Source organism: Lonchura striata, chromosome 1 (genome assembly GCF_046129695.1).
Source record: "Lonchura striata isolate bLonStr1 chromosome 1, bLonStr1.mat, whole genome shotgun sequence".
Classification (NCBI taxonomy): domain Eukaryota; kingdom Metazoa; phylum Chordata; class Aves; order Passeriformes; family Estrildidae; genus Lonchura; species Lonchura striata.
This window is the reverse complement of record NC_134603.1, coordinates 135,385,007-135,411,011: the sequence shown is the minus strand read 5'-3', so window position 1 is coordinate 135,411,011 and position 26,005 is coordinate 135,385,007. Positions and strand designations below refer to the sequence as shown.

The 26,005-nt window shown below is 38.1% G+C and overlaps 1 protein-coding gene across 6 annotated transcripts in view; it reads left to right on the top strand.

Annotated features, from left to right (window-relative positions):
• Positions 1-26,005, top strand: part of ADAM22 (ADAM metallopeptidase domain 22) — a 131,333-nt gene that overhangs the window by 63,279 nt on the left and 42,049 nt on the right. For all 6 annotated transcript variants that reach the window (XM_021551750.2, XM_077788178.1, XM_021551753.2 and 3 more), the window contains exons 5-14: positions 7,942-8,024; positions 11,582-11,645; positions 12,267-12,336; positions 17,407-17,477; positions 17,971-18,045; positions 20,117-20,188; positions 21,175-21,341; positions 23,236-23,320; positions 23,758-23,848; positions 25,651-25,702. In XM_021551750.2, coding sequence (XP_021407425.1) covers positions 7,942-8,024; positions 11,582-11,645; positions 12,267-12,336; positions 17,407-17,477; positions 17,971-18,045; positions 20,117-20,188; positions 21,175-21,341; positions 23,236-23,320; positions 23,758-23,848; positions 25,651-25,702 — 830 coding nt within the window. The remainder of the gene's footprint in view (positions 1-7,941; positions 8,025-11,581; positions 11,646-12,266; positions 12,337-17,406; positions 17,478-17,970; positions 18,046-20,116; positions 20,189-21,174; positions 21,342-23,235; positions 23,321-23,757; positions 23,849-25,650; positions 25,703-26,005) is intronic.

Below are 26,005 nucleotides of genomic sequence, written 5' to 3'. Positions count from 1 at the left end.
GGTCAAATTGCTTCTTCTAGGTTTTGACTGGAATTAATGTGTCGTGATGAAGAGCTGACAAGATTTTTAATTTCTATGTGTTTTCAGTTATTCTGGACATCTTTTTTTCAGTAGTGTCATGCTGTCACACTAAGTAGATAGGCATTGAGAAATACCTCACTTTCCTGTAGTAGCATTGTTTGAATTCTGGAAGCACACCCTTTGGGGTTTAGAAAATATAGAGTCCTCTATAGAATACCAGGGCAAGATAATCAGCCCTCATATATAGTGCATTTGCCTGACCTAATGATCCTGCAGTCTGGCACTTTTAATGTACATTTACAGTAGCTTTTCTTTGTATCTGATTATCTCCCTGTTATTACTAGCTTACTTTTTACATACCCTCTGTTACTGAGGAGAAGAAAATTAAAAGTAACAGCTTTCCATATTAGGAGTCATTCCCAGGTCATGATTTTGAATATACTACACTAGAATGAATCCCAGATCATGATTCGTGTAGGATTTTGCAGGTTTAATTATCTTGTCTCCCTTTTCTTTGTGACATAAAAAAAATAATCCTGTAGGTTTAACTAGTCCTGCAGAGGAAGAATGTCAGAAAGTGGAAGTCTTCCAGAGCTTAAAAAGTACATTTCACTGCAGATGTGGACCCCAGTGATGGTGGGTGGTTCTGCTGAAATGACAAATCAAGCGACTGTGTGACTATCAGGAGTCACCTCTTGAGTACTCTGCTGCAGTTTTCTCTTGTTCCAGAAGGAAGACAGCTTGAACTTGCAGAAAAATCTTGTCTGACTTTGTGCACCTCATGAGTTATTTTCATGAGCTTTTATTATAATTATGTTTAAACAACATACGGCACAGCCAAAGTGGTAGCAACCAAGTGTTCTGTAATCTCAGACCATACGAGGACTCAGTCCATATGAGGACTGGGTGTGGCTAAGAGAAATTAATTACTGCTATAACATTAAAAAACATCAAATCACTTTGTAGATGCCCTTATTAAAAAATTAAAGTATATTTTTGGATTTAACTTAATCCCTTTGAGGGGGAATTAAGCTAAGCAAACAGAAGCTGCTTCTGAAGGAGTGCTTCCATGCAAGGCTTCACTGTGCTATAGCTTGACATCTTTCTTCATCTTCTCTAAGTAGCTTTGCCTAGACTTGTCTGTTGTTCCCTATGGATACCCAACTGGCACTCTATTATAAAGAGTAGGTTAATGTTTCTAGACACAGCCTCAAGCTCTGTGAATTTTCACTTAGAGAGAAAGTTCTGTCATTCAGAAATAATGAGCCAATAAGGACATCACAGTTTTATTGTTTATGTTTTCCTCAGAACTTTATGTCCTGCTGACTGATTTGTACCCATGTAGGTGTTACGTTGTGTTTATAGAAATCTTGTAAATCACATTCTTGCATGTTCAGTCTTGGGGTAAATTGATGAGCTTATGTGGCACATTAGAATGCATAGACTACAAGGAATTTTTATACTGTCCTTTAAAATATTTGCTTCTGTTTTCCTGGAACAGGAATGCAGGAGAAGGGAAAATTACTGTTATTTAAATGGCTTGTATGCCACGGCTAAGAGACACTAGCCACTGCTACAAGAGCTGTCTTAAAGACAGCAAAAAAGTAGGCAGGAAGAGATAACCTTTTCTCCTCTGCCTCATCTTTGCCTGGCAGCTGATAATAAAAAATTATTTCCCCTAACACCAAGGTAAGTCAAGGCAAGTTAGGAGTCTGTTTCCCAAGCAGATGCCAAGGCAGCTTCCAGAGCAGATGGTGTTGTGTTGGCATGAGCTCTCTGTCCACACCCTGCAGTGTTTTGTGGAGCATCTTCTCTCATAGCTACTGGGCAGTAAACACAGCCCTCATTTGGCCTCTGAACTGGGAAGCTGGGCTGATATCTTGTGCCATCTGCTGAAGGCTCCTGCTGCGAGTCGCTGATGGCAGTGGGAGCGAGTCGCCTGCGTGCAGGATCCTGTCACATACACGTGTGTCTCTGTTTGTTAAGAATGCTGCCAACAGTCTTTAAACATGGGCGTTTTGTGGAGAAGGCTGTGGATAAGGCTGTGCCTTATCCTAATTTTGGAAATCATATCTCTGATTTCAGAATCTGAAACAGCACTGTAATCTAATGTCACCACAGCGTGTCGGCTCTGAGCTCTGTGAGCACATGTGACAGCCGTCCTCCTACGGAGGGAGGGCACCGTTGGCAATTTCAGAACATTTGGCTGTAAAGAGACTGCAGTCCAGAACTACTCTGCAAAGAGGTGGTGCCAGGTCCCTGGAGTTGTTACTGAGCTGAGTAAGACCTGAACTAAGGGCTCAGCACAGCCCCACAGCAGGGCCCCTGACAATTGCTGAAACACGTGTCAATTAAAAGATGTTTTCTCTCACTGCAGTTACACAGGTTAAAGTGCCGTTTGACTCTTCTATTTACTAATAGGAACCCATTCATAACAAGTTGTTTTCTGCCATAGAAGTCAGCGAGCGAGGATGCATTTTCCTTTTGCTGTTGATCGTGCAGCCTTAGTTACGTATTTTTGTAACTGGTAGCCCCACAATGGTTAGCTCTTTAAATATCTAATCATTATCTGGCAGCTCATCATTATGTAGCATTTTCAGAATGGTGCCTTGAGCCTTAGCTGGCCTTTTGGGAACTTTCTGCTGCAAGGAAAGAGGGAGATATGCTACTAGGATTTGAATTAAACTAGCAATCTCTTTCCTTTGGATTAAAGAGTGTTAAAATAGGAATATGTAGGAGAAGGAAGGTATTAATTGTTAAAAATGGGACCATACTCCCAGTACTAAGTGATTTCAGCATTTATGATAATAAAAAGAAAGGCTTAAAGCAAAGAGGCCCGTGGGCTGAGCAGGAGCATTCCTGTTGAGGATGCTGCAGCGCCGGTGCTGGGTCTTCTGAGCAGCGATGTCCCCGATGTTCCAGGTGGAGTGGCACAAATCCAGTGGGCCAGATGCCCTTTTTTATCCTGTTTTTTGTCCTTTTGGATTGGTTTCTTTTTGGATCCTTTAATTTGCATGAAGGTTTAAGGAGCTTGATTGGCCCATTACAGTTCTGTCCAGGATGGCTGGTTTCACCTGGGGAGTGCTGCACTTTACTTAGGTGTATTATGGTATGTAGAGTACTGTATTTCTAACAACTACCCCTTTAAACCCCTTTTATCATAACCAAGCTAACAGTACATGCTTAACAATTATAAACTATTTTACAACAGTTTCTAACCTATTTTTTACATTCATTTTAAGGCCAGTGCCTGACTGTTGCATGTGTTTTACTGGCCAGCACCTCTCTTTATTGCAGAAAATAGCTTCCTTGGATATCCGATGTAGAAAACAGATGAATGTGCATCCTTATTTTCCTCCCCTGGGAAGGTCAGAGTGTCTCTGAAGCAAATAACAAGCCTTGCCAGTGTATGGTCAGCAGATGGTTTGGACACTGTGGCTGCAGAGAAGAGTGAACTGCTGCCATTAATGACTGTTGGGGCTGTTCTTTCGCTTTACTTATTTCACCCTTTATTATGAGTACTGGTTAATGTTCTTTTCATCTCTTTTGTGTCTGTTCAGCAGGTGATGCCTCTCAAAGCAGGGACAAACTATATTAAAGGATAAAAATGGGAACAGTTTTTATTTGTGTTGCTGACACCTGTGTCTTACGATTTTTTAGTGTCTTTGCCACGCTACCCAACAGGTTGCAAGAAGACTTGTACTGACATGGGCAAAAGGGTTGCATCTGGTTAGAGATGAACTGTAGCAGTTCACAGGGTAAATAGCCCTAATTCAGGATTTTGCTGTAATTATCCAACTTAAGCATCAAGATGAAGATTATGTTATGAATTGACAACTATCATAATGATTAACTTGTTTTAATTGACCCTGGAATCATTCTGGTTTTTTTTTTTTTTTTTTTTTTTCTTTTTTTTTCTTTTTTTTTTGTTTTGTTTTGTTTTGTTTTTTTTTTGGTAGGATGTTATTATATTTTTATCTCTCCAAATTAATAAACTTCTTTCTAAAAATCTCTATTTCTGTACTGCCCTCAGACATCACCAGTAAATTGTCCCTCACATTGAGGAGGTTCATGCAGGAAGGATAACTTACTGGTCTAAGGAAATGGACGACAGAGTGCTATGGGGATTGGCAGAAAATGTGCCTAGCATGATGCAAACCACTGCATGAACAGTGGCTGTGCACCTTGTGGAGGCAAAAATGTTGAACTTCTCTTTGCTACCTTAGCCTACCTTTAGATATAGCATAAGGTCTGCCTGTGTGTGTTGCAGGTTTGTGTCACAGTCATTATCACCAAGCTGACCTTGTGTCATAGGAGATGACATTTAGCCTAATTTTTTGTCAGACTCTAGAGTGACCAGGTTCAATTTTAGAGCAGAAGTGGGTAAATGTGCTGCTCAGACTTATGACTGGCATATATTGAAGAGCAGTCTGATTTCCTCTTATCGTACACTGAACCATTTCTCAGTAGCTGGCAAAGGCCAGTGTGGAGGTTGGATTTGCTGAGATGGGCAATTTTTGCTTTTGAGAGAACAGAGAGAGACGCTCTGTTAGCTACGGGAAGCCAATAGCTCTTCACAAAAGACCCTTGATGTTCTGGACTGAACTGTAGTTGGTGCTTTTCAGCTTTTAAGAGAAGTCTTAATTATCATATGGGACCAGAATATGTTTAGGAAAAAAATGAAGATTATTTTTCCCCAGCTTTTGTCTCTTTGCTGAAGATACCAGTAGATAAGAGCAACAACCCCAGTTTTTCAGGGAGTGTTTCCAAGAGTAGAGTAAAAGAAGATAGATATGATAATCATATTTAGTGTTTGGTGATGTTATGTCTCTCACATACTGTGATTTCTCCTCTAATACAGTACATTTTATGGCACCACCTGTTAAAAAAGGTTTAGTGCATGTCAAAGCCAGCAAAATTTCAGTCTCAGCACTATAGTGAAGCAACAACACTGAACTTCATGCCCAAAATTAGACATGCTTGAAAAAACCTGCCCTGTAGAGTGCCTTCATGTCGTGACTCTCAGTACAGAGCCATAGAATCATAGACTCATTAAGGCTGGAAATTACTTCCAAATTCATTAAGTCCAGCCTTCAACCAAACACTGCCATGCCAACTAAACCATGGCACTGAGTACCACATCCAGAGGTTTCCTGAGCACTTCAATTTTCAGAATTTGTAGCTTTAAGTACCCAGACAGGGGTCACCCAGAACCTTGGTGTTATTAGCACCATGCTCTAACCACCTCAGGTAATCACATGCATTGAGTACTTGGAAAAATACTATCTTCATTTAATGAAGCACAAATAATTTTTTTTTAGCTTAAGTTAATTCTATTAACTGGTTTGAAGTGACTTATGTTATAATGATAGGAACATGAGTACATACATAAAAATATCTCCTGGATGTTAGCATATAGCAAGGAATGTTTTGTAGTGATAAGAACTGGTCCTTGAGACTGATATTATAGTTGTGTTTCTGTCTCCACCAGAATTACCATGAACTCAGATTGTTGAGTTGAATTGATTTGACTAAATAGAGTAGAATTCGTGTATCTCAAATGTATTTTTCCCAGACAAGAATTTAGAGCTGTTTTTCTTATATTTTTCTTTTCTAGATCTGTATGCATAATTTTTTCCCATGGATTTATTACTGAATAAATTAATTTGGAGGTACTGTCATGGGACATTTATTTGATTCTCATTTGGAAGATCAAAACACACTTTTGAGCCATAGACTGGATTCTTAGTATGAAAAAATGTTCCTCCTGGTTGAAAAGACATGGTTTTGCAAACTAATGGAGCCTGAGATTCTATTTCTGGTACATATTAACTACATTTTCTGAGAACAAACCAATTTGTATAATTACTCCAAATTCCTGCCACTGCCAGGAGTCTGTACAACTCCCTACTGATAGTCTTTTCAGTATTATTTCCATACCCATGCACTTATTCCAGTTATATCTTTAACAGGAATACTACTTCAAGAATTTTCTTTAGAGACTATTTTATTGCTCATAAAGCTTTAGACCATCCATATAGTTTGATTGATAGCTTTGTTATTTGCTACTGGGACCTGAAAGCCTTAAGCAGTTCCATGATCTTGTAGTGGAGGACACCCTACCGACTGAAAGAAAGAAAAACTCAAGTCAAGAGAGCTTAAAGTAGCAAAATATAGGAAGTAAATAGGTGTAGAAAAGGAGGATAAAATGAAGAAAATGAGCCAAGGTTTCAGGAAAAACAAAGAAGGATATAGTCTCTCTGAAATAAAATTAACTTAGGATATTGGTGACTAAAATGTATGTGAGTGCGAAGCAGAAATTAAAACTCTGTTTCACTGATACTTGATCTGTGTCCCAAGTTCTTGATAGTCATGAGGAAAGCTGACCCAGGGGCGATGGGTCATACACCTGCTGTCAGACACTCCTTGGTGCAGCCTGGGATGAGTCAGCCTCAGTTTACCAACATGAGACAAGGAGTCAAACAGTACCTGTGTGGCACCAGTGTCCCTTCAGACATCTGAGCAGAGGTGCCCCTGCTGGGCAGCATGGTGGTTGCTCTGCAGGTCAGTGTGTGAAGGATTTCTTTTGGCCAGGAAATCAAGGCTGTTTCCCTGTGAGCAGCTGTGCCCTGACAAACAGGCTCCTGTACTCTCTTAAGGAGTGCACCTCAAACCAGAGGCACCCATACATTGTACCTGCTTTCAACAATAGTTTCCACAACTTGTAGAAAACAGAACAGGGTTTCTTGATCATAACACAAAACTGCCAACATAGCCTACGTATTTTCTTAACTGTAGCCTGATCTTGATTAATTATTTTTCATATTTGAAAAATAAAATCCAAAAGCATTTAATGTCAGATGTCTAAAATGACTGTGCTATGCATCATGCAAGTGACTGCTGGCTTCTGAAAAGACTGTAATTACAATTTATTGTAATGCCTTTCCCTCCCTCTGGTAAATGGACATAAATATTCACAGGGCTGGGTACATTAGTGTAGGTAGATTATTCATTCATTTGCTGAAAGAAGTATTTGCAAATAAATGCTATGAAAAAAGAAAAGCACTGAAATCTCCTTCATAGTCCTTTAACCAATGTTAGTGCATTACAGCATAGCTGAATTTGGTGAGACACTTACAGGTAAGTTATTATAAAGAGTAGGTGTCAGTGAGAATTTAAGGGATGTTTGAATTGTTTTTCTAATTTTGCATACAAATATTGATATTGTGCAATACTGAATAAATTTATTGCATGTGCAGTAGGGCTTACAGCCCTATCAGTGAAACCAGGGGGGATTTTTTTGAGTAGAGTCAGCTGGATATTATTTGAAGGATTTACGTTTTATTTGTAGAAGAGAAGAGGCAAATATTCATTTTCACTGTATTCCTCTACTGCTTAGTTATTTTTAGAGTTTCCTTTAGCTTTGGAGTACTAGGGACTATTCTGCTTTGGCCTTTTTTATTTTTCAATCAAGCACTGCTATTATTTTGTTAGCATACCTTTCTCCTTAGAAGAAGGAAATTGCCTTACCCTCAGAGCAGAGTTCATCCTGTCTGATGCAGTCATGTGCAGAGCAGATGCTGAGTCTAAACCCCCTACTTCCAACTCTTTTTTAGTCAATGAAGAAAGATGAGCACTTCTGGAGTAATTTGTCTCTGAAATCCATCTCAGGATGTCAGGGATTTCACACTGAAATTGTGAAATATACCATTTGGTGTACAGTGTCAAGATGATGGTGTTTATCTGAGTATCAACCCAAGGCTCAGAGAAGATGGGATGAACACCCCTATGAGTGATAGTCAATCCTTGGTGCCATGTCAATGGCTTGGCAAAATGTTTATGAAAAAGCAGTCTTTGACAGGATGAAGTGTGATACTGTGGAATGTCCCATGGATTTACAATCTCAATTTCCAATTTCAGGGAGGAGAACATTGCTATTATCAGGGAAAAATTCGAGGAAATTCTGTATCATTTGTTGCCTTGTCAACATGCCATGGATTACAGTAAGTCTGCTGTTTTGTTTTTAATGACTTTTGTTTATCACTCTTTTAAGCAAAATCAAGTTGTTTATAGTAAAATAATACATGTATATAGTAAAATAAGTGCTATTTATTTTCCTACCAGTTTGTCACCAATATTAAGTAATCAAAAATCTTCAAAATTTCCCTTTTTTTTCTAAGCTGAGGACTAATGGCAGTAACTAGGTATTGTGTTAAGATAATTTATTATAGAGATAGCAGAGTAGAAGTAGTTGAAAACATCCTATTGTAGAAGAATAAAAACAATGCCAATGAATTATTTGGAAATTGTGTTCTTTTCTTGTTGCTATAATGATGTATACTTTATTTTTTTTCTAGTCTCTTTACAAAGAAAATGTCAGTTTAGAATTTATCTTGCATTATCCATTTTTGTTAAAAGAATTTCTGGCCTTAAGCTGTGTGTATGCAGTAATACCCTTCATATAGTAAAATCTTGAAAAATCTAGAAGAAAAAGTATAAGAGGGTGAAATAATTTCTATTTGAAGTGCATAATTTTACTTATAATTAAAGCCTCTGTCAAGTGAAGGTTACATGAAGTTGTGTATGGATTGTACAGCTTTTGGACCTATCTACTTTTGGCACTATTGAATGATGCTAGACAGGTTTTCAGGTCAACCAAGTGCTGTCACATCTGGGAATTACAGGATCTCAGCACTACTAATGCTGACATCAGCTTGAAAAGTCATGGCACCAAGTGAGCCCGTGTGGAGGTCACGTGAGCTTTACTTTTTGCTGTGGAAGCAGGGTTTAGCTGATGGAAATCTTCAGCCTATAGTCTATCTGCAATTATTCTGTAGTTCTGTCGTAGAAGTACTTTTATTTGAGTCATATAAGTACTTTTATTTGAATAGTGCCTTTCTTTTATAGTTGTGTATTCTTTGGTATGAAGGGGAGAATGCATGCAGAAGACTTGTCATCCTTGCACTTGTCTAATTTACAGATGTGCAGCTCAAGAAACTTGAGCCCAGTTTGAAGCATGGACAGTGAGCCTAAAAATAGTAGCTTCCTAATGCATCCTGAGCCACTGCATGGCTTCCATTAGCAGTGATCCATTAAGTCTTGGCCCCTGCTAACTCCTAGGAGAAAAAGCAGGGACAAAGGAGAGCCTGCATATGTCTTTCCCTGCTCTCTTCCTGTGAGTTTATGCTTAAAACTGACTGTTCTGGAGCTCTGTATTCTTCAATGGCCTGATATCCAAATTGGTCACTTCTACACTTACATGATAGATGATGCATTTTTTTCATTGTATAGTTCAGCTCACTCTTGAGAAGTATCTCCCTGTCTCCTCTCTCCATCCCTCCCTTCATTTTTTCCTCTGATATAATAAAGTTTCAGCTGAGTTCTTTGACACAAGCTTACTCTAATCAGGCTGGTATTTCAAACATCCAATATGAGAAAGTAATGTTTCCTGAGCTGTATTAAACTCACATTTTCTGACACTGCACTTCCATCATTGCAACTAGCTCCTATACAGCTGATTTTAAATTATAAGTAATTACGCACACTGGCAATCAGAGCTTCTTAGCTAAAACCACATTTTGGAGTATCTTGCTGGAATAAGGGTAGCTGAGCAGAGTTGTCTTCTGTCTGCGGGGCAGGGGCTTTGCTTTAATGAATTTTAGGAAGTACAACAAATGCCTTTAAGATAATAACAAGGTTTATATTTCTAAAGGTCATGCTAATCTCTCTTTTGCATATTAGTACCACTAGATCTCAGACAGTAACAGCAGAATTATTCATGCATGTGAAAAAATATTGAGGATTTTTAATCATAAGTTACGAGTTCTTCTTTTAGTAATGTCTGCGTCCTTCCATTAGTTAAATCAATCACATCTGGCTGACAGAATATCTGAAATTACGGATGTCTTCTTCATGACTTGGCTAATGACAAATACATCTCTGCAAACTTGACTTCGAGCAAGCCATTTGGCCTGTATTTTTGTTTCGTTTGTTCTCGGTGGGCTGTGCAGTAAGCAGGCTCCCTGCGAGCCGGCCCGAGAAGCGCTCTGCGCAGGGGCCGGCGGCGCTGCGCTGGGAGCGAGCTGCGCCCGCAGCCCGGCTCGCAGCGGGCACGGCCGGGTCCTGCTGCCGGCTGGCGGCCAGCGCAAGCACTGCCTCGCTGCTGTGGGTTCCACGGTACCGACGTGATTGTCCCAAGAACGCACACCATCCAAATGCAGGCTCTTGGAATGTTTCGCTTTCTGTTTAACACACCCGTGAGCGTGTGGTTTATTCCGAGCGCGCTAGGTCTGTGGTAGCTGGTGGGAAAAGAGCCATGAATGCCTTGAGTGTGAAAGCCAGGTCTGGAGGTCAGCTGTGACTTATTCTGTCACTGCTGAGTGACTTGATGAGAGGTCAGTGCTGCTGGGAGCGGCAGTCTCATGAGAAGCTCTTTGCTGGCAGCACTTCAACTTGCAGACCCTGCTTAACTAAAGCTGCAATTAGAGAGAAGGAAGATTTGACTGATAAAGATCTACGGGATCTTCCCCAATCTCATCTTATTTCCAAGCAAAGAAGCTTTAGCAGATGCTAGAATATTTTGCTCAAACTATATAGGCAGTATTTATTTCTAAAGAATAGGCACATGTAATTTGAAAGGTGAAGCGGCTTTACATTGTAGTTATGCTCATACTTGATATATGTTATACAGTCAGTAACCCAGGTTACTTCTGTGAAAGTCAATATTGCTGATAAAAAATGCTGCATAAGAAAAAAGAAAAGGATCTGTTTTTTTGCTTGTAATTCCCATTTGTTTTGGGTGTTTTAACCGTAAGGTAAGTAAATAAATAATCTTGCTTTCATACTGTTGTTGTTATGTGCTGTGTGCCAAATTTGAATTTGCAGCTCATATTTAGACCAAGCTTAAACACCTTAGTAGTGGCCCTTTGAAAAAGACGTGCTGATACAGCCTAATCCCAGCCATGTGTGAATGCCACTGCAGTAAAGGCAAAATTACTTAAAAATATTCTGGTTTGGTTGGAGATCAGAATGTGTTGATATAAGAAATAACATTTGTTTTTCTGCTCTTACAGATATATAATAGTTGTATCAACACTTTCTTTAAATGAAATGCTAAGGAAAGAGTTAATAAAAGACCCATCAAAACCTAAGGATAATTCAATTCAATTCAATACAATTTTTATTTGGGGAAAGCTATGCACATGTTACAAATATGTGTTCCTAAAGAGAGGTCCCTTATTTATCTGTTGCAGGTAGTATCTCCTGCATGGGAGTGGGGGCTTTGGACTGGATTTTCAGTTGGTTAAATTAGTTTAAATTTGTGTTTATATGTGTTGTAGAGGTTTGTGGAAGAAAGAAGTCTGCTTCACCACAGAAGAAAATCTTTCTGAAGTAAAGAAACAAAAAGACTGATCCCAAATTGCATTCAGTTCCTGAAACCATTTTAAACTCTTCCTTTCTCAAATATTTAAATTTTTAAAATATATTAACTTTAAGTTACTTCTATGTTGCACTAGTGTTTGTTTATTAAATCTGTATTTACATTTCCTGCTCTTGACAGTGGGATGTTCTATGATGGAAATCATACTTACCTTATTGAACCAGATGAAAACTACACGTCAGATGTAAGTAGAACTTAAGTAGTCCTTCTGTGTTTTTTGAATACAGTCACCCGTGGGTGCAGGGTAGGCATAAGGCTGTGGGACCAAAGGGTCACCCTCTCATTCCCAAATCATTTACCTTGAATGTGAGACTCCATCTGCACAGGCAAAAGCAGACCTGCAAAGATTAGACAGTGAGTGTCTATACGTGTGCAGTCTGTAGCTCTTGGCTGTAGAGCACTGCAGCACTAGAGGAGGGTTCCTTGGAGCCTGTGAGAGCCCAGTCCCCTTCCCTGGCACCTCCTGCTCTGGGTTTATTGCATCCCTCTCCTCCTGGTTCCTCCTTGACTCCAGTTCAGCAGCTCCTGGGACTTTCACTGACTCTCCCTGAGCAGCTCTGGGAGCCTAATTTAGGCCTAGCTCTGTGTGCTCAGCCGCTGTGTTTGAGGTACCCAGATATAAAAGGTGGTTAAATGTGGCATTGGCCATCACATTGCAGTTGGGAGAAGGAGAATGTAGAGTAATAGTGCCTTGCAACATGTTCTCTGCGGTATGTGTTAGGTAAAAACTGGAACTGTCTGTTTAATGCTCATGAGATAGATTAATTTTTCCTGATGTAATATTGGCAATTATTTACTATTTCAGGATGACTTCCATTTCCACTCTGTTTACAAATCCAAGTTGTTTGAATTTCCTTCAGTCGACCTGCCATCTGGTATGATTTTTTAGTATTCATGACTTGATGTTTTAGTCTAAGGCCAAATTTGTTGATTGTATTTGATAGATCATCTTCTGAGAGTATATTGTTTTGTTATAGTTTCTTTTACCCAAATAAATAAAAAATCACTGAAAAAAACCCATTTTGAAAAAGTAAAAGCACAGGAAAATAATCTGAAATTATGAAAAAACCTGAATCCAATTAATGAAACCTTTTCTAGACCATCATGGTGTGATCTGTGTTTCTCTTAACAGGTCATATAGTCTGTGGGCTGGATTATGTGCTGGTAGTTGTAGAGAGGAAAGAACTGAAGTAGCCTAGAGGTGATGAAAATAAACACCATGTTGATGGTGGTTGAAAGCTCTTCATGGGTTTTTCTTGTTTTGAGATACAAGGAGAGTACCATGGAGTGGGCATGAGTCTGGGAGACAAGAAGCTGCCCAATGTAGTTTCTGTTCAGTGACTGATCTCCAGTCTCATCAGCATCTTTCACAGTACTGGCTATGATGAGGGCTGTGCATTTCAGTGCAGATGAATTTGGAGGCAGAAGTGGTTTCAAGTGCTTGTAGTGATGAATGCCCATATTGTATGTGGAGGGAGAAAAGTTTGTTTTAAAAAAATGGGTTTTCATCTGAGAGGTTGGCTTGTTAATTGAAGCTGAAATTGCAGCAGTTGTGACATATCCCCATTCTGTCAAGGATTTGCCAATTTTACAGTTGTGTTTTCCTGCCCTACAATGCATATCCTAAATAAATGTAACTATCATTTGTAGACACTGACATTTTTGTAGAAACCACCTCCAGTCTGATTTCTTCAGGAGAATTACAGATGTCTGGTTATCTTGTTGCAAACTATTTGTCCTGTGGTAACATTTGGATCTGAGATCTTACGGTGCTGAGTACTGCACACAGATGGGTCCATCCCTGGAGCACAGTTTGTGCAGGTTTGCCAGTTGTTAAGCAAAGTAGAATCATTCAGGGAACTAATGAGAAAAGAACAAGAAAAAAAAAAAAAAAAAAAAAAAAAAAGGAAATTGCTACTTGGTTTGCTTTATTTCAGTCCTGAAGAAGGAATCTGTCTGAATCCAAACAAAAACAGTGTCCCAGCTTGGTGCCTCCTGTCCTGGCAAGGTAGAGGCAATGTTGGGATGGAGGAACATGAGCACAAAAGGCTCATGACTTTTGTGCAAGGCATCGACTTCTGTGTCAGTGAACTTCCTGTGCCTTACACACGTGCCATGCTTAATACCTGTGCTTGCAGAGATGATAGTGGAATGAGAGCAATTGATTGAACATAATAATAAATATTATATAAATAATTTATCATTTATCACCTTTTCTTGAGGACATATAACTCAAAAGATTGGAAATACTGCAACCAATGCTGAGTTTAAAATAAATCTTCTATCTCAGGTTGTTAAGCTAAGACACTGCCAGTGTTGGTACTTACTATCTATAAACTGTTTTATAAGATTTCTTAATAGTGAATTTTATGTTTTCAACATAACAAAATTATGAAATAAAATAGTTTTCTGCTTTTAAAATTATGAGAAGAGATTAATTGCAAGTAAATGCCCCAGTTTCACCTCCACCAAAGCGTCTTGATTTTCAAAAAACTGTCGAACTAGGGTTTCATGGCCTTGTTTTGTTTATTTGTTTTCCCTCAAAAATCCAGTCATGCTTGTACAGTTTTGATTTTACTACAGATAACAAATAAATAGTTGCTGGCTTTGCTATAAAAATATGACATAATGGGACAGGTTGCCATCTAGATTTAATTAGAATCGCAGGATGGTAGAAAAGGTTAAAAAGGAAATTCAGTTGCAGAGTGCTAGTCTTCTCAGTTATGCAAGTATTTGTAATGTAGATGAGAGGTACAAGGTGTTAATCTTCCATAACTTTATGTTTAGGATCCGATGTATAGAGAAATAGACTCAATTCACAGTCTACTCTCCGACATGCCCATACTTATTTTTGTAAAATTGTTTCTAAAGTTATTTCTGATGTTTGTAGTGAAAATTACAGTACAGATATAATATTAGCCTCATTAGAACATCCACCATTTTTCTTTGTCTGTGATTATTCAATTTATCTCTCTGTAAGTCATCCTCCATGCATAGTCACAGCTCCAGTGAAGGATGAGAGCTCCACCAGTATCTCTACTTCTTCCCTGCCAGTCTGGAGAGGTCAGACTGCTCTCTTGACTTTTTTTTCTTTAATTAACATTTGCAATTAATTACTGATAGTATTGTTGTGATTGATTTTTTGGAAGTACTACAACAAAATTACTATTAGCAATAGCAAGCACTGTGCTGGCATATATCATCATAGCTACTCTCATAATTTATCAATTTGACTGGCCTAACTAGATTTTGCACAAAGCCAAGATTTTTCTCTTATCTTTAGAAGAGTGTGTGTGTGTAAGGTAAGATTTCCACTCAGCCTTTTCACTGCTTTAGGAATGAACTGGATAATCACCAGCTTCAATACTGGTGTTAGAAAGGGAAAAAATTCAAGTGGTAGAGATTACTCAGTATCAGTGATAGAAAAAGCACACACTATTCTATCACGGTTAAATAGCAATATACTTTATACATTCTTTTGCTCCCTGTGTATTAAAAAAACCCACAAGCTGCTGCAGAAAAGAATTTATTGTACTGTACTTTGCAATAGTCTGAGGAATAATGAGGATTTTAAATAAGGAAGCTTGGACAGATGACTTGGCACACTTAGAGCATTTGACTTTGTATTTACTAGACTGTGTTTTTTCTCACACTCTCTGTTGAGATCTACAATGCCCTGGCATGGTTTTAGATAACAATATGTTATCAAAGGTGCTGTTTTTCAAATAATACATAACAGATGTCCTTTTATTTTGGGTTCACATGAAAAATATGTAGATACAACACTTAGGAACGTGATTTAGTGGGACTTGGCAGTATTAGATTTACAGTTGGACTTGATTTTAACAATCTTTTCCAACCAAGATGATTCTATGATTTTGTGAATTTTCATTACATTTTTTTGAGGTAATATATTCCCATCAAAATATCTGCTAGGCTCTCTCAACTATAAACATGCCCTGTGATTTTGCTGGTCATGTTCTTTTGCCTGAGGGTCCTTGGCTGGAAATGCAACCTGTGTGCATTTATCCATCTTGTGAGTTATAAGGCAGTGTTAATGTGTGTTAATGTGTTAATGGTAATGGCTGCGTCATTTTCCTTAGAGATTACTGACTTCTGATTGTGAGTAAAATAATCACATGTGCTGGTAAAATTGTCTGAGACCCTATATACATACTATAAATTATTATTTTATTAATTGAAAAGTGTTGTTTTTACCAGTTTCATTAAGCATGTTATAAATAAAAAATGCTAGGTTGAGATCCAGTTGTGTGTCTAAACTAATTGTGTCTAAACTAATTAACATACATAAAGCATAACCAAAAACATTGTAAAAAGGTTTTCAAGACTTAGTTTCTCATCATTGTTAAACCTCAAGAGTCTGCAAGTCTTTAAGCAATAAATGAGAAGCTTGGGTGTAATTTAATTTATCCTTGGTCTTTTTTCTCATGGAAGTCCTCAAGTGAATTGGTGTAACCATGAAAACATTTTAAAGCAGAGAACCCGTAATTGTCCAGGTTGCTCCATGAAAAGATATCTGCAAACCTCACATACCAAAATGACAGTATAGTCCCTAATTTTGGTTTGTTTTATTAGTAATTTGCCACTCCTGGTTAAGATTATCACTTAGGCCTGGCAATGTCTTGTCAGATGGGCAACTCAGCTTTGTGTTTTAAGATTTTGCTGATATGGCAGCCCTAATTCCTATCAAATTCCTATCAACATGGTTTTTAGTCCTATTTTTGAACCTTATGCAGAAACTGTACAATTAAGTACGGCAGGAAGTGAAGCTGTGATAAGCTTGCCTGTCTCACCAATAAGACTGAACTGGTCAGGAATTTGTAAAACAAGCAGAAGTTGTGTACAAAGATATGTGAACTGGAAGTCCCTTAATTTACACAGCTCCATCAATCCTGTAGCACTATAGGGGCATCGTATAAGACTGTAGAACTATATACTTCTCTGCATGACTGGTAAAATCACTGGTACACTGAATGAAGTTTTCAGTTCCTTGAAACTGAAAGGATGTCCAAAGCTGCAGAAAGCACAAAAGAGGGAAAGCAGTGAAAGGAGAAAGACATTATTACAAACTCAGAAACTTGAAATGTTTATTTGCATGAATCAAAAAGATCTTCTCAGGGTTATGTGAATAGCAAACACATTTATACAAGATAACAAAAGAGCTTTATTTTGTATAGGGAAAAGAGAGGCAGGGACTATGAATCTAAAATTAAAGATGGAAAATTACTTCTTGGACATTTGAAAGGGCCAGAGCAAGTGTTATCTTCTGCTTAGTTTATGATGTGTCCTTTTCCATGAGGGGCAAGTAATAGATTTGGTGAAAAGGATTTGGCAAAAGAATAGACTACTTGATGCTTATGATTAGAGATTTAAGAAGTTAAAGACACAGAGGGATTAGCAGGGAGGAATATTGTGTTGGCAAGTGAACATTGCCAAAATCTTGTAAGGTTTCTCCCAGCTCTGACATATTTTTCTTTGGGGATATAATCGTCTTAAAGCATTAATTCTGCCTTCCATGCTCTTCTTATTAATTTTGGTAGCTATTGCAAGAGCTCTGTGAATGTCTGCTGAATTCCCGAAAATGTGATTCACTTCATGGAAGCACTATGCTAATAATATTTCATGCCCAGTATTGGTGAAGTTTTGGCATAGAACATCTGCTGTGCTTTCTGAAGCGTGACACCCACAGATCATCTGTTTCAACAGACCCAGATTATCACTAGTAGAGTTTTTAATAAGAGCCCTGTTACTGGGAAGCATCTGTAGTCTTGCCTGCCTTCTATCTGGAAACTTGAAAAAATGAGTTGTTGCTGCATCTGAAGTGCTGAAGAGTGCCATACTACTGTCATGTTGCATCAGGGTCACTAATTGCTGGGCTATATTTTTGTAAGCGTTCCATGCATTTGTCTGTGTTTTCCACTTAGAGTTCTGGCAGATGAATACTACATCACAGAATTTTGTTGTAAGGCCAAGACACAAAAGAAGGAAAAGGCAGGTATGTGCCAATATGCTTGTTTATAAGGAACACACTGTCAAGTTTGTTTCATGTCTGCTGAGTTAATTTGTCCAGATGGAGTCCTGCTGCTCCTGCTGGTTTGGCATGAGGTCTCTATATCAATACAGCTAATACAAAAAAAGGTATCTAATGTGAGCTGAACGTTGATGGGTTCTCTTGGACATTACCTACCTGAAGAATTAGAACATTTTTAAATACTGTTACATGGCAAATGAAAAAGTAGATAAAATAATCTTGCTAATTTTGAGTATAGTTTTATCAGAAACTCCCATAATTAAACCTATATATTTTTTATGTTGTAATAGTGACAAGTAGTTACTTTACCTCACTTTATTTTGTTTCAAAATAAATATTCGAAACAGAGATTTCATTTTCTGTTTATTAAAATGGGGAAGCCACTAAGTGCATATGTTTGTTACCAGTTACACTCTCTCTGTATTGTTAGACTTTAAGAGTTATATTCTCTCCATAGGTTCGTCAGATTCCACGTAAAGTTGAAGAGGAAACAAAATACATTGAGTTGATGATTGTAAATGATCATCTAATGGTAAGACTGACACATTTCAACATCTTACAATTAGCATCAAATTGTCTTAATTTATCCAGACAGCATAACAATAAAGAACAGTATAAAGCATATATAAGGAATAAATTCAGTATGTCCTTAATAGAAGAGATTATGGTCTCATTGATGAAGTTGGTTTTGCATTTTGGCAAGTTAATTTCACTAAGAATGTAACTAGGCCTGAGGATCAGAAAGAAGGGTCAGAAAGTAATTAATGTCAGTGTAACTTAAGCTGATGATTTCCTTTCTGGCTTTCCTGAGCATTTCTGTTAGTTACAGGCATTCAGCAATCCATAGTGCAGTTATTTAAATTGTGCAGCAGCTGTTGAAAATGGGGAGATTAACAGTGATGAGATTTTTTTGATATATCCCAATCAATGTAGTAAAAAATTATTTTGTTAATATTTTATACTTTCTCTGGGAGAATACAGTAGAGTTTTTAACATAGTGGAAAGACACATAATAACAGTGTATTGAAGAAAAACCAGATGCATTCAACTCATTCAAGTGGGAAAAAGCACAGATTTATGTCAGTGAGGATGATTTATGAATCATCTAATGAAGGAAATATCAAAGGAAATGGCAAATTCTTCATTACTTGCAGTTTTCAAAGGTAGCTTCAAACACAAACAATGGATTTCCTCTTGAAGTAACTGGATAAAGCTCAGCCTGGTGGTGCCCATCCCACTAGTGACATTAGATGTTTTTATGATCCCTTATGGCTTTAAAATCAAAATATTTCTATAAATCTTGTCTACTTCTTCTGTAATGTGCAGCAATTCTCTCATGCAATACCTGAACTGGCAAAAATAGACATGAGAGTGTACAAGTGTACAAAAAGTGTGCCGCTGTCCTTAGAACAGTGTATTTCTCCACCAGCTCAGTTTGGTGAACACAGGAATAAATTCTTGGATTAAAATTAATAATATTGGATGAAAATTCCTTAAATCAGTGTAACTGTGTTTAATCATAAAGACCTGAAGCCACAGCATTTCTCTTGGGATCCTCTTATCTGTTCAGGCTGATTTTCTTCAAGGACAATGTTTCCTAATTTTGTCTAATCACAGCTAGTGCAAGAGTCAGTCCAGTTAGGAGTTTATTCTCTGAGTGCCAGTGATCAAAGAAGCTAAATAATTTCCTCCTGTGAGAAGGATTTGCTGTGGGCTTAACTTCCTTGTTTTTGGTGGTTTTTCCCCCATTCCTGCTTGAAAGGGTGCCTGTCCTATGCCCTAGTTGTGGGAAACTTCTGGCCCACTAAAAGATCCTAACTTCCAGAAAATATGGACAATTTTCATTCTAAAATCAAGCATCATGGGGCACAAGATGGCAAAACATTTCTGAAAATCTTGTACACTTTGTCTTAAATTGTTCTGAGATACATGTGGCTTTCATGCCCATGGATGCTCATTCATAATTGTTTTTCTTTCTGCAAATAGGAGTACATGGACTGCTGTTTCTAGTGCCATTTTTATAACACTGCATTTCAAATTTCAGTAAAGGTGCCATTGGAGTCTGATTACGGAAGTGGTTTGAACCAGTTACTATGGCTTTATAGTGTGTACAACTATACAAGAATAAAACCAGAAAACAGCTTAAGAGAGAAAATTAGGAAAAATAAGGGAATCTGATAGATTAAAACATGGATGCAGGCACTTCTGGTATAACACATCTTAAGGACTCTCAGCTATGGAAATTTTTGTTGCTAATTTCTTCATTGGCTTTTGTGATTAATTTTAAAATTGCCAACAATAATGATAATGAAGAGACTAGCAGAATGTTTCTGTTCTTATGTAATTTTCCAGTAAAGAGTCTAGGCTACTTTCTAAAGAGGAATTCATACATCCTCACAACAGCTGTTGTAAAGTAGATCAGTAATGTTCATTTCTGACCAGTTTTCTACTATTGGTTATTAGCATTACACTCAGCACAAGAGACAAAACCTTGTGCAGGGGCTTTATTGTTGATATAATTGCTTTTTACTTCATGGTGTTTTGGAAATGGATGTTGTTTTTCTGAAATCTGTACCTGTCAGTGGTCTGTGCTTGTTTCACAGTGTAAAAAGCACCGCTTGTCAGTCGGCCATACCAACAGCTATGCCAAATCTGTTGTGAACATGGCTGATTTGGTAAGTATCACTCAACTATATGTCCTTTTACTATTTGTCCTCCTGGTGTTAGATGCAGGAGTTGTCAGTTCATAGTGTAACAATAGTAATATATGTGAAGATTACAAATTTTCATCTAGAACCGCAATCAATCACCTATAGAGCCTTTGTCTAACATAAAGCATCAGAGGGGTTTTATTTTGTGGCTTTAAACATTTAAGTATCCTGCTGGATTGAGTCTGAGTTTTAAAGAGCACCTTTGATAGGACAATTTCTAGCGCAGGATCCCTGTTTTGACAACTTTAAACCCAAAAGACAACCTGAAATTCTAATGCATTACAATTTCTCCAGAAAAAGTGCACTTGAATAAAGGAGTTAGAATACAGGGACATACAGGTGAACTATGTGGATTATATTTATAGGCTAAATCGGATGAGCTGCTGGCTCTTGCATCTCACCGCAGCAAAATATTAGAAAAAGAAAAGTATTACTGGAAGAAGAAAATGCTTGAAAGTATTTGGTGTGGAGTGTTAACACAACATTGAAATTATGTCCCCTTTTTTGTGATTCAGCCAGCATGAGTTGAAATACTCCTGTAGACATATACAACAATGAAAAATTATGGCTTTATAGATCATTATTCCATGTAAGGGGACCCTTGTGTGTCATTGGGTGAGGTGGCTGTTATAAAAGACTCATTAAATTCAAATCTTTGATCTATTTGGAATGAAGCAATTTTTCAAAAATCACATTTTTCTTCTATGTACCTCTGCCTGTGTAGGCTGAGAGAAGACTAAGATAAATGATTGAGGAATTAAGCCTAAAAGTTTGGTTTAACCTGGTTTTCATGTTTGTTGGTTTTAAGGGAAATAAAATCACCTGCAAGAATGAAAAGTGTGCTAGAATGTGTGAAATATTTAGTTATATAAAAATGCAAACTATTAAAAAAAGGGGTAAACCTCTCTTTGTTCTATTTGACATATTTGTTCATTCTGTTAATGTACTAGATATATAAAGAACAACTTAACACGAGGATAGTATTGGTTGCCATGGAAACCTGGGCTACTGATAACAAGTTCACCATATCTGAAAACCCCTTGGTGACTCTACGTGAGTTTATGAAATATAGGAGGGATTTTATCAGAGAGAAAAGTGACGCAGTTCACCTTTTTTCGTACGTAACCTTGTGTGATGTTATATTACTGGGGTTTTTTCTTTCCTTGGGGGTTGCTTCTCACAAGTGGCTGATGCATCTCCTTTCTGTTGTGTGTGTAATCCACAATAATTCAGAAAATAAAGTTTTGGATGGGGAGGTGGGAAAAAAATTAATGCACAAACTGACTGCCAGTGAAACTAGAGGTTTGCCTCTTATTTTAGTTTTAACATACTAATCCTGAGCTGCATGTGCGGTAATCCTTTGTTATTCTGTGCAACCACCTACTCCACAAGTGCAGCTATCTGAAGAGTCATGCATGGTTCCATCTCAGAGGTTGACTTCTTCAGCAGTAGAGCACAGATTATTTAAAGGCAGAACATTAGTTTTGAAAGCAGTGAGGTTTTCTGCTGAAGTGCACTATGGCCTCCTTTACTTTTTTGAATGACCTGCATGCTGCAGGATTACTGAAGTGTTTCAGATCCTTAAAACAGTTTGTTCTTCCAAGACATTTGAGCTATAAGTATACTAAACTGAGAAGATGTTATTTTCTCTAAGTATTTTAACTGTTTTGAAAATAAGATTGAAATAATAAATACAGGAGAGATACATGGCTGAGATTTTTGATCCACACATGACATGCCAGATGAATATCTCTGTTGGAGTACTTTTTTCTTTCTGCTGACTGTTTTAGGAGCCTGTAAGAATAAACTTAACCTAAACACCTCACTTCACGACTTTGGGATACCCAAGCCCGGTATCCACCCTCAGAATTTTTGCACATATCTAATTACTGCCACTGATTTCTGCCTTGAAGAAAGCTAGTAAGATCTGCAAGTGGTGCTTGCAGATTTTTGTTTCTTTGTGTCTCAGATCTTCATCACTTAAATGGGAATCAGGTCTTCTCATATCCTTTGTGTATCTCCTCTGGTGACATTGTAAAGTCTTTGAGGGGGAAGTCTGGTTTTTGTGAATGTGCGTGGATGGACTAGGACAAAGCCCGATTTGGCCTGTGGTTGGGACTCTGGATCCCACTGTAGTACTAATTCCAGTGCTATCCGTAGCACCACCAGCAATGGTTATTGTGGTATTGCATTCATGGATTGTTTAGAATCAGCAGTTTCTGAAATTGTGTTTGTGAGTGAAGCACAGCTAAGCAGGGAGGTGGGGGTAACTGGTGTGATGGTTCAGTGGTTACAAAGGAGCTTCCACCTTTAGCACAGTAGGCCCACTGTGACCCTTCTTGATATTTTTTCCTCTCACCTGAGAAAAATAATTCGCTGGATGGATCACTACTCACTCTCAGGTGGAGCAGAGTATATTTTGTCTCCAGTAACTGGCAGTCATTCATACTGTTGTGGTCAGCACCAAAGAGGTGATTAGATTTAGGCTCAGAGTGCATCTGTTCCTTGGATGAGATTGGCTGTAGTTCCAGGGAGTTTTCACCTACCTCTGCACCTTCTGCTAATGCATCTCCCCTTGAGTTTTACCACATCAGCAGTGCCCAATTAGACATGTGTCGTTTCACTAGTCCCCTGCATTGGCCTCTCCTGAACTCTACCTGGAGCATGTGCCAGCAGAAAGCACTTGCTGCAGTAGAATGTCAAGAAACAAGGGGCTGGGCAGATCCAGGTGGTTTGGCAAAGTAGTCCCCTTCTTCTTATATTAGGTAATCTGAAAAGGAGGAGGGAAGATGTTAGAAGTTTTCTGGAGATAACTTGTTATGTGAGGTTTGTGAGTGGTTATCTGTTTTTCCCATTTGGTTTTACATAATTTGCAGCATAGTGGTGGCATCCAGCATTTGCAAATGTCAGCTTCTCATCTGGAAATCAGAGGGGTAGATACTGGAATAGGCAGGTGCAAAACTCGTGGACTGAGCAGGGTAAACTTCTTTTCCTTTTCGTTTTTGTCAAAGGGGGAGTCGATTTCAGAGCAGTCGAAGTGGTGTAGCCCACACTGGTGGAATCTGTTCCTTGCTTAAAGGCGGAGGTGTGAATGAGGTAGGTGGGGATACTGGTATGAGCAAAAAGTGGTGGAAATTTTTCTGCAGGGAATTTATCAGTGCAGATCTGTTCCTCAAAATATTTTGCTTGTTTTTTACTGATGTAGACTCTTACTGCAATTCTATAGAAGGGACACTTCAATGAAGAGTGATGAGTGAATAAAGCCAATGCACTTCAAATACACTTTTAAGCAAATTCTGCAATATCGTGTCATTCATCTTTCCAGCCAAAATGCCAAGAGAGAAACAGATTTTCTCTTACTTATCTTGTCTATAAGCCAGTGTTTAGTTTTCTTCTAGCTACCCTGAAGCAAGAATTCTAACACTGTGTATCTGATTTTGCATGTTTTTGCCTTGATATGAGAAAAGCTTCACTTGAATCTGAGATACCTGTGTGTTACTGATTGCTTTTCCCACCTTGCTTGTTTCTTTCAGTTTGGAAAGCCAGACTTAATGGCAGTTACCCTGGCACAGACCTTGGCCCAAAACATTGGCATTTTCTCAGACAGAAGAAAACTTCTAAGTGGTAATTTTATTTGCTTTTTCACTCTGTCTCAAGAGAAAAATCTTAAAAAGTGGAGGACCTTATCAGTGTTTTATCAGCATCTTTCTGATATGTACTTTTTCCTTCAGTTTCTTACAATATTGGAATATTTTTATTTCTTACAGTAACACGAGAAGGGTCTGACATACTAATTTTCCTCTATTTGAATGCTCTAGTATCCCCCTGCTTGTAATTGCTGATGGCACTGGTGTCGCCATTTCAACCAAAATAAAAGTCATAAAAGTGCCTGCCACTTCCATTCATTTCAGGGAGACTGGTGTCCCACCTACAGACCAAATGGCTGCCATCTTATGACACAAGTGTGGGAATATACATTATGAGATCAGGGTATGATGAGGAACCTCCTCAGTACTGGTATATAGAACAGTTCAAACAATACAGCTTTTATCTGTTTTCCTTGATTGATTTCCTCTTGTAGATTACCCAAATATCCAGTATTTGCTACCCTACTGCTTCCACTTCTCTGCTGTAACCTCGGTATTCAGCTCCTTGGTTATGCCTGTTTACCTGCAATGCTTTAATCCCCACCATTGTGCCCAGAACAAGCACTTTGCCTTCCCCCTTCCGTGTTATATGAAGTCCCAGCTTGATATGATTAAAATAAAAATACAGTTTTGAAATAATTTAGAAAATAAACTGGGATATGGACTTACTGGACTGTGTGTGCTTATGTGGCCTATGTTTCAAAAGATAAATTACTCTATTGACTAGTGAATTTTTTTTCAGGCATTGTAAAGACAATATATAATGCAGAGATACAGCTGCATTTAAAGGGTTTTTTTTTCAGATTAATCCTATCTTTTAAAATACTCAGAGATGTAGGACCGATGCTCTATCATACAGACATGCTCAGTATTCATTTTCCAGCCACATAGTTTTGAGTGGATGTAGGGGCAGGGTAAAAGTGAAAATTATAATAGTGGCAACTCCCTTTCTTAATGGCTGAGAGGGTTAGGGCACTGTTTTGGTAGGGAGAGAGGAGAATGCAGTTGTTAGAGCTTTGTTTGCTTTCTAATTGTACTTTTAAAATGGAAGCAATAAACTGATCATGTATACAGTAAGAGAAGTTATGGAACATACAAGTGGAAAGCATTTCTACTGAAATTAAAGCAAGACACAGGTTTGAAAAAGGAGGATTGAGACCAGAGCAAAGTGATCCCAGCTGGCAGGACAGAAGGAAGTTGTATGGGGAAGGGAGGTAAGCAGGGGAGGAAAGAAGGGAGGGAGTAAGAGCAGAGGAAGAAGCTGATAGATCCTGCTCTACTATTTTGTGTTTATTGATCATTCCATGCTTTTTTTTTTGGTCTGAATTATTGTTTGGGGTTTTCCAAGGGAAGATTTTCAGAATCACCTTACCATAGTTGAAGAAGAGAACTAAAAATAATAGAAACTCTGAAAATTTTTTAGCTCTGAAAATCTGGGAAATGAGTATTATCACAAAGGAGAAGACAAGAAAGCTGACTCATGATTTGCAAGTTCAGAAGGCAAACACTGCATTTTCCTTTAAGAGAAGGAAAGAAAAACAGGACATATTTTCAAAGCTCAGGATTGCATAAAATCATGTAGAGTTTTTAAAAATTTTGGCAAGATGCACTGATAAACTAAAGTGTGCAATAAGCCAGCAAATTATTCTTTTCAACTTGTCTGGAAATACGAAATAGAATTGAGTACAGTGTGCTTTTCATTATAAGAATTGTATTATTTTGGACTCACAAGACTTAAGATGTAACTTGTTATTTTATCCTTTTTATTTTTCTGGGCAGGTGAATGTAAATGTGAGGACATGTGGTCTGGATGCATAATGGGAGATATGGGGTAAGGCATTTCACTAGAGAAAAGTAATGGTTTTCATGCAGTGAAATAATGGAAAATTTTCTATTTTGTGGTTCAGCAGAATATTTTTGATGACTCAATTTTCAGATCGTAAAGTATTAGGTACATACCATATAGAGACACCTTTAAAGAAATGTGAGAATAAGTGAGTTCATGAGACAGCCATGTGAGGATTTTTGGTGAATGCTGATTTAACTTGGAAAGCACAAGGCTCAACAGTCAAGCCAGGTCATTGCAGAGAAGCAGAAACAGGCTTGTTTTCTCATGCAAATTGCTATTGAGATC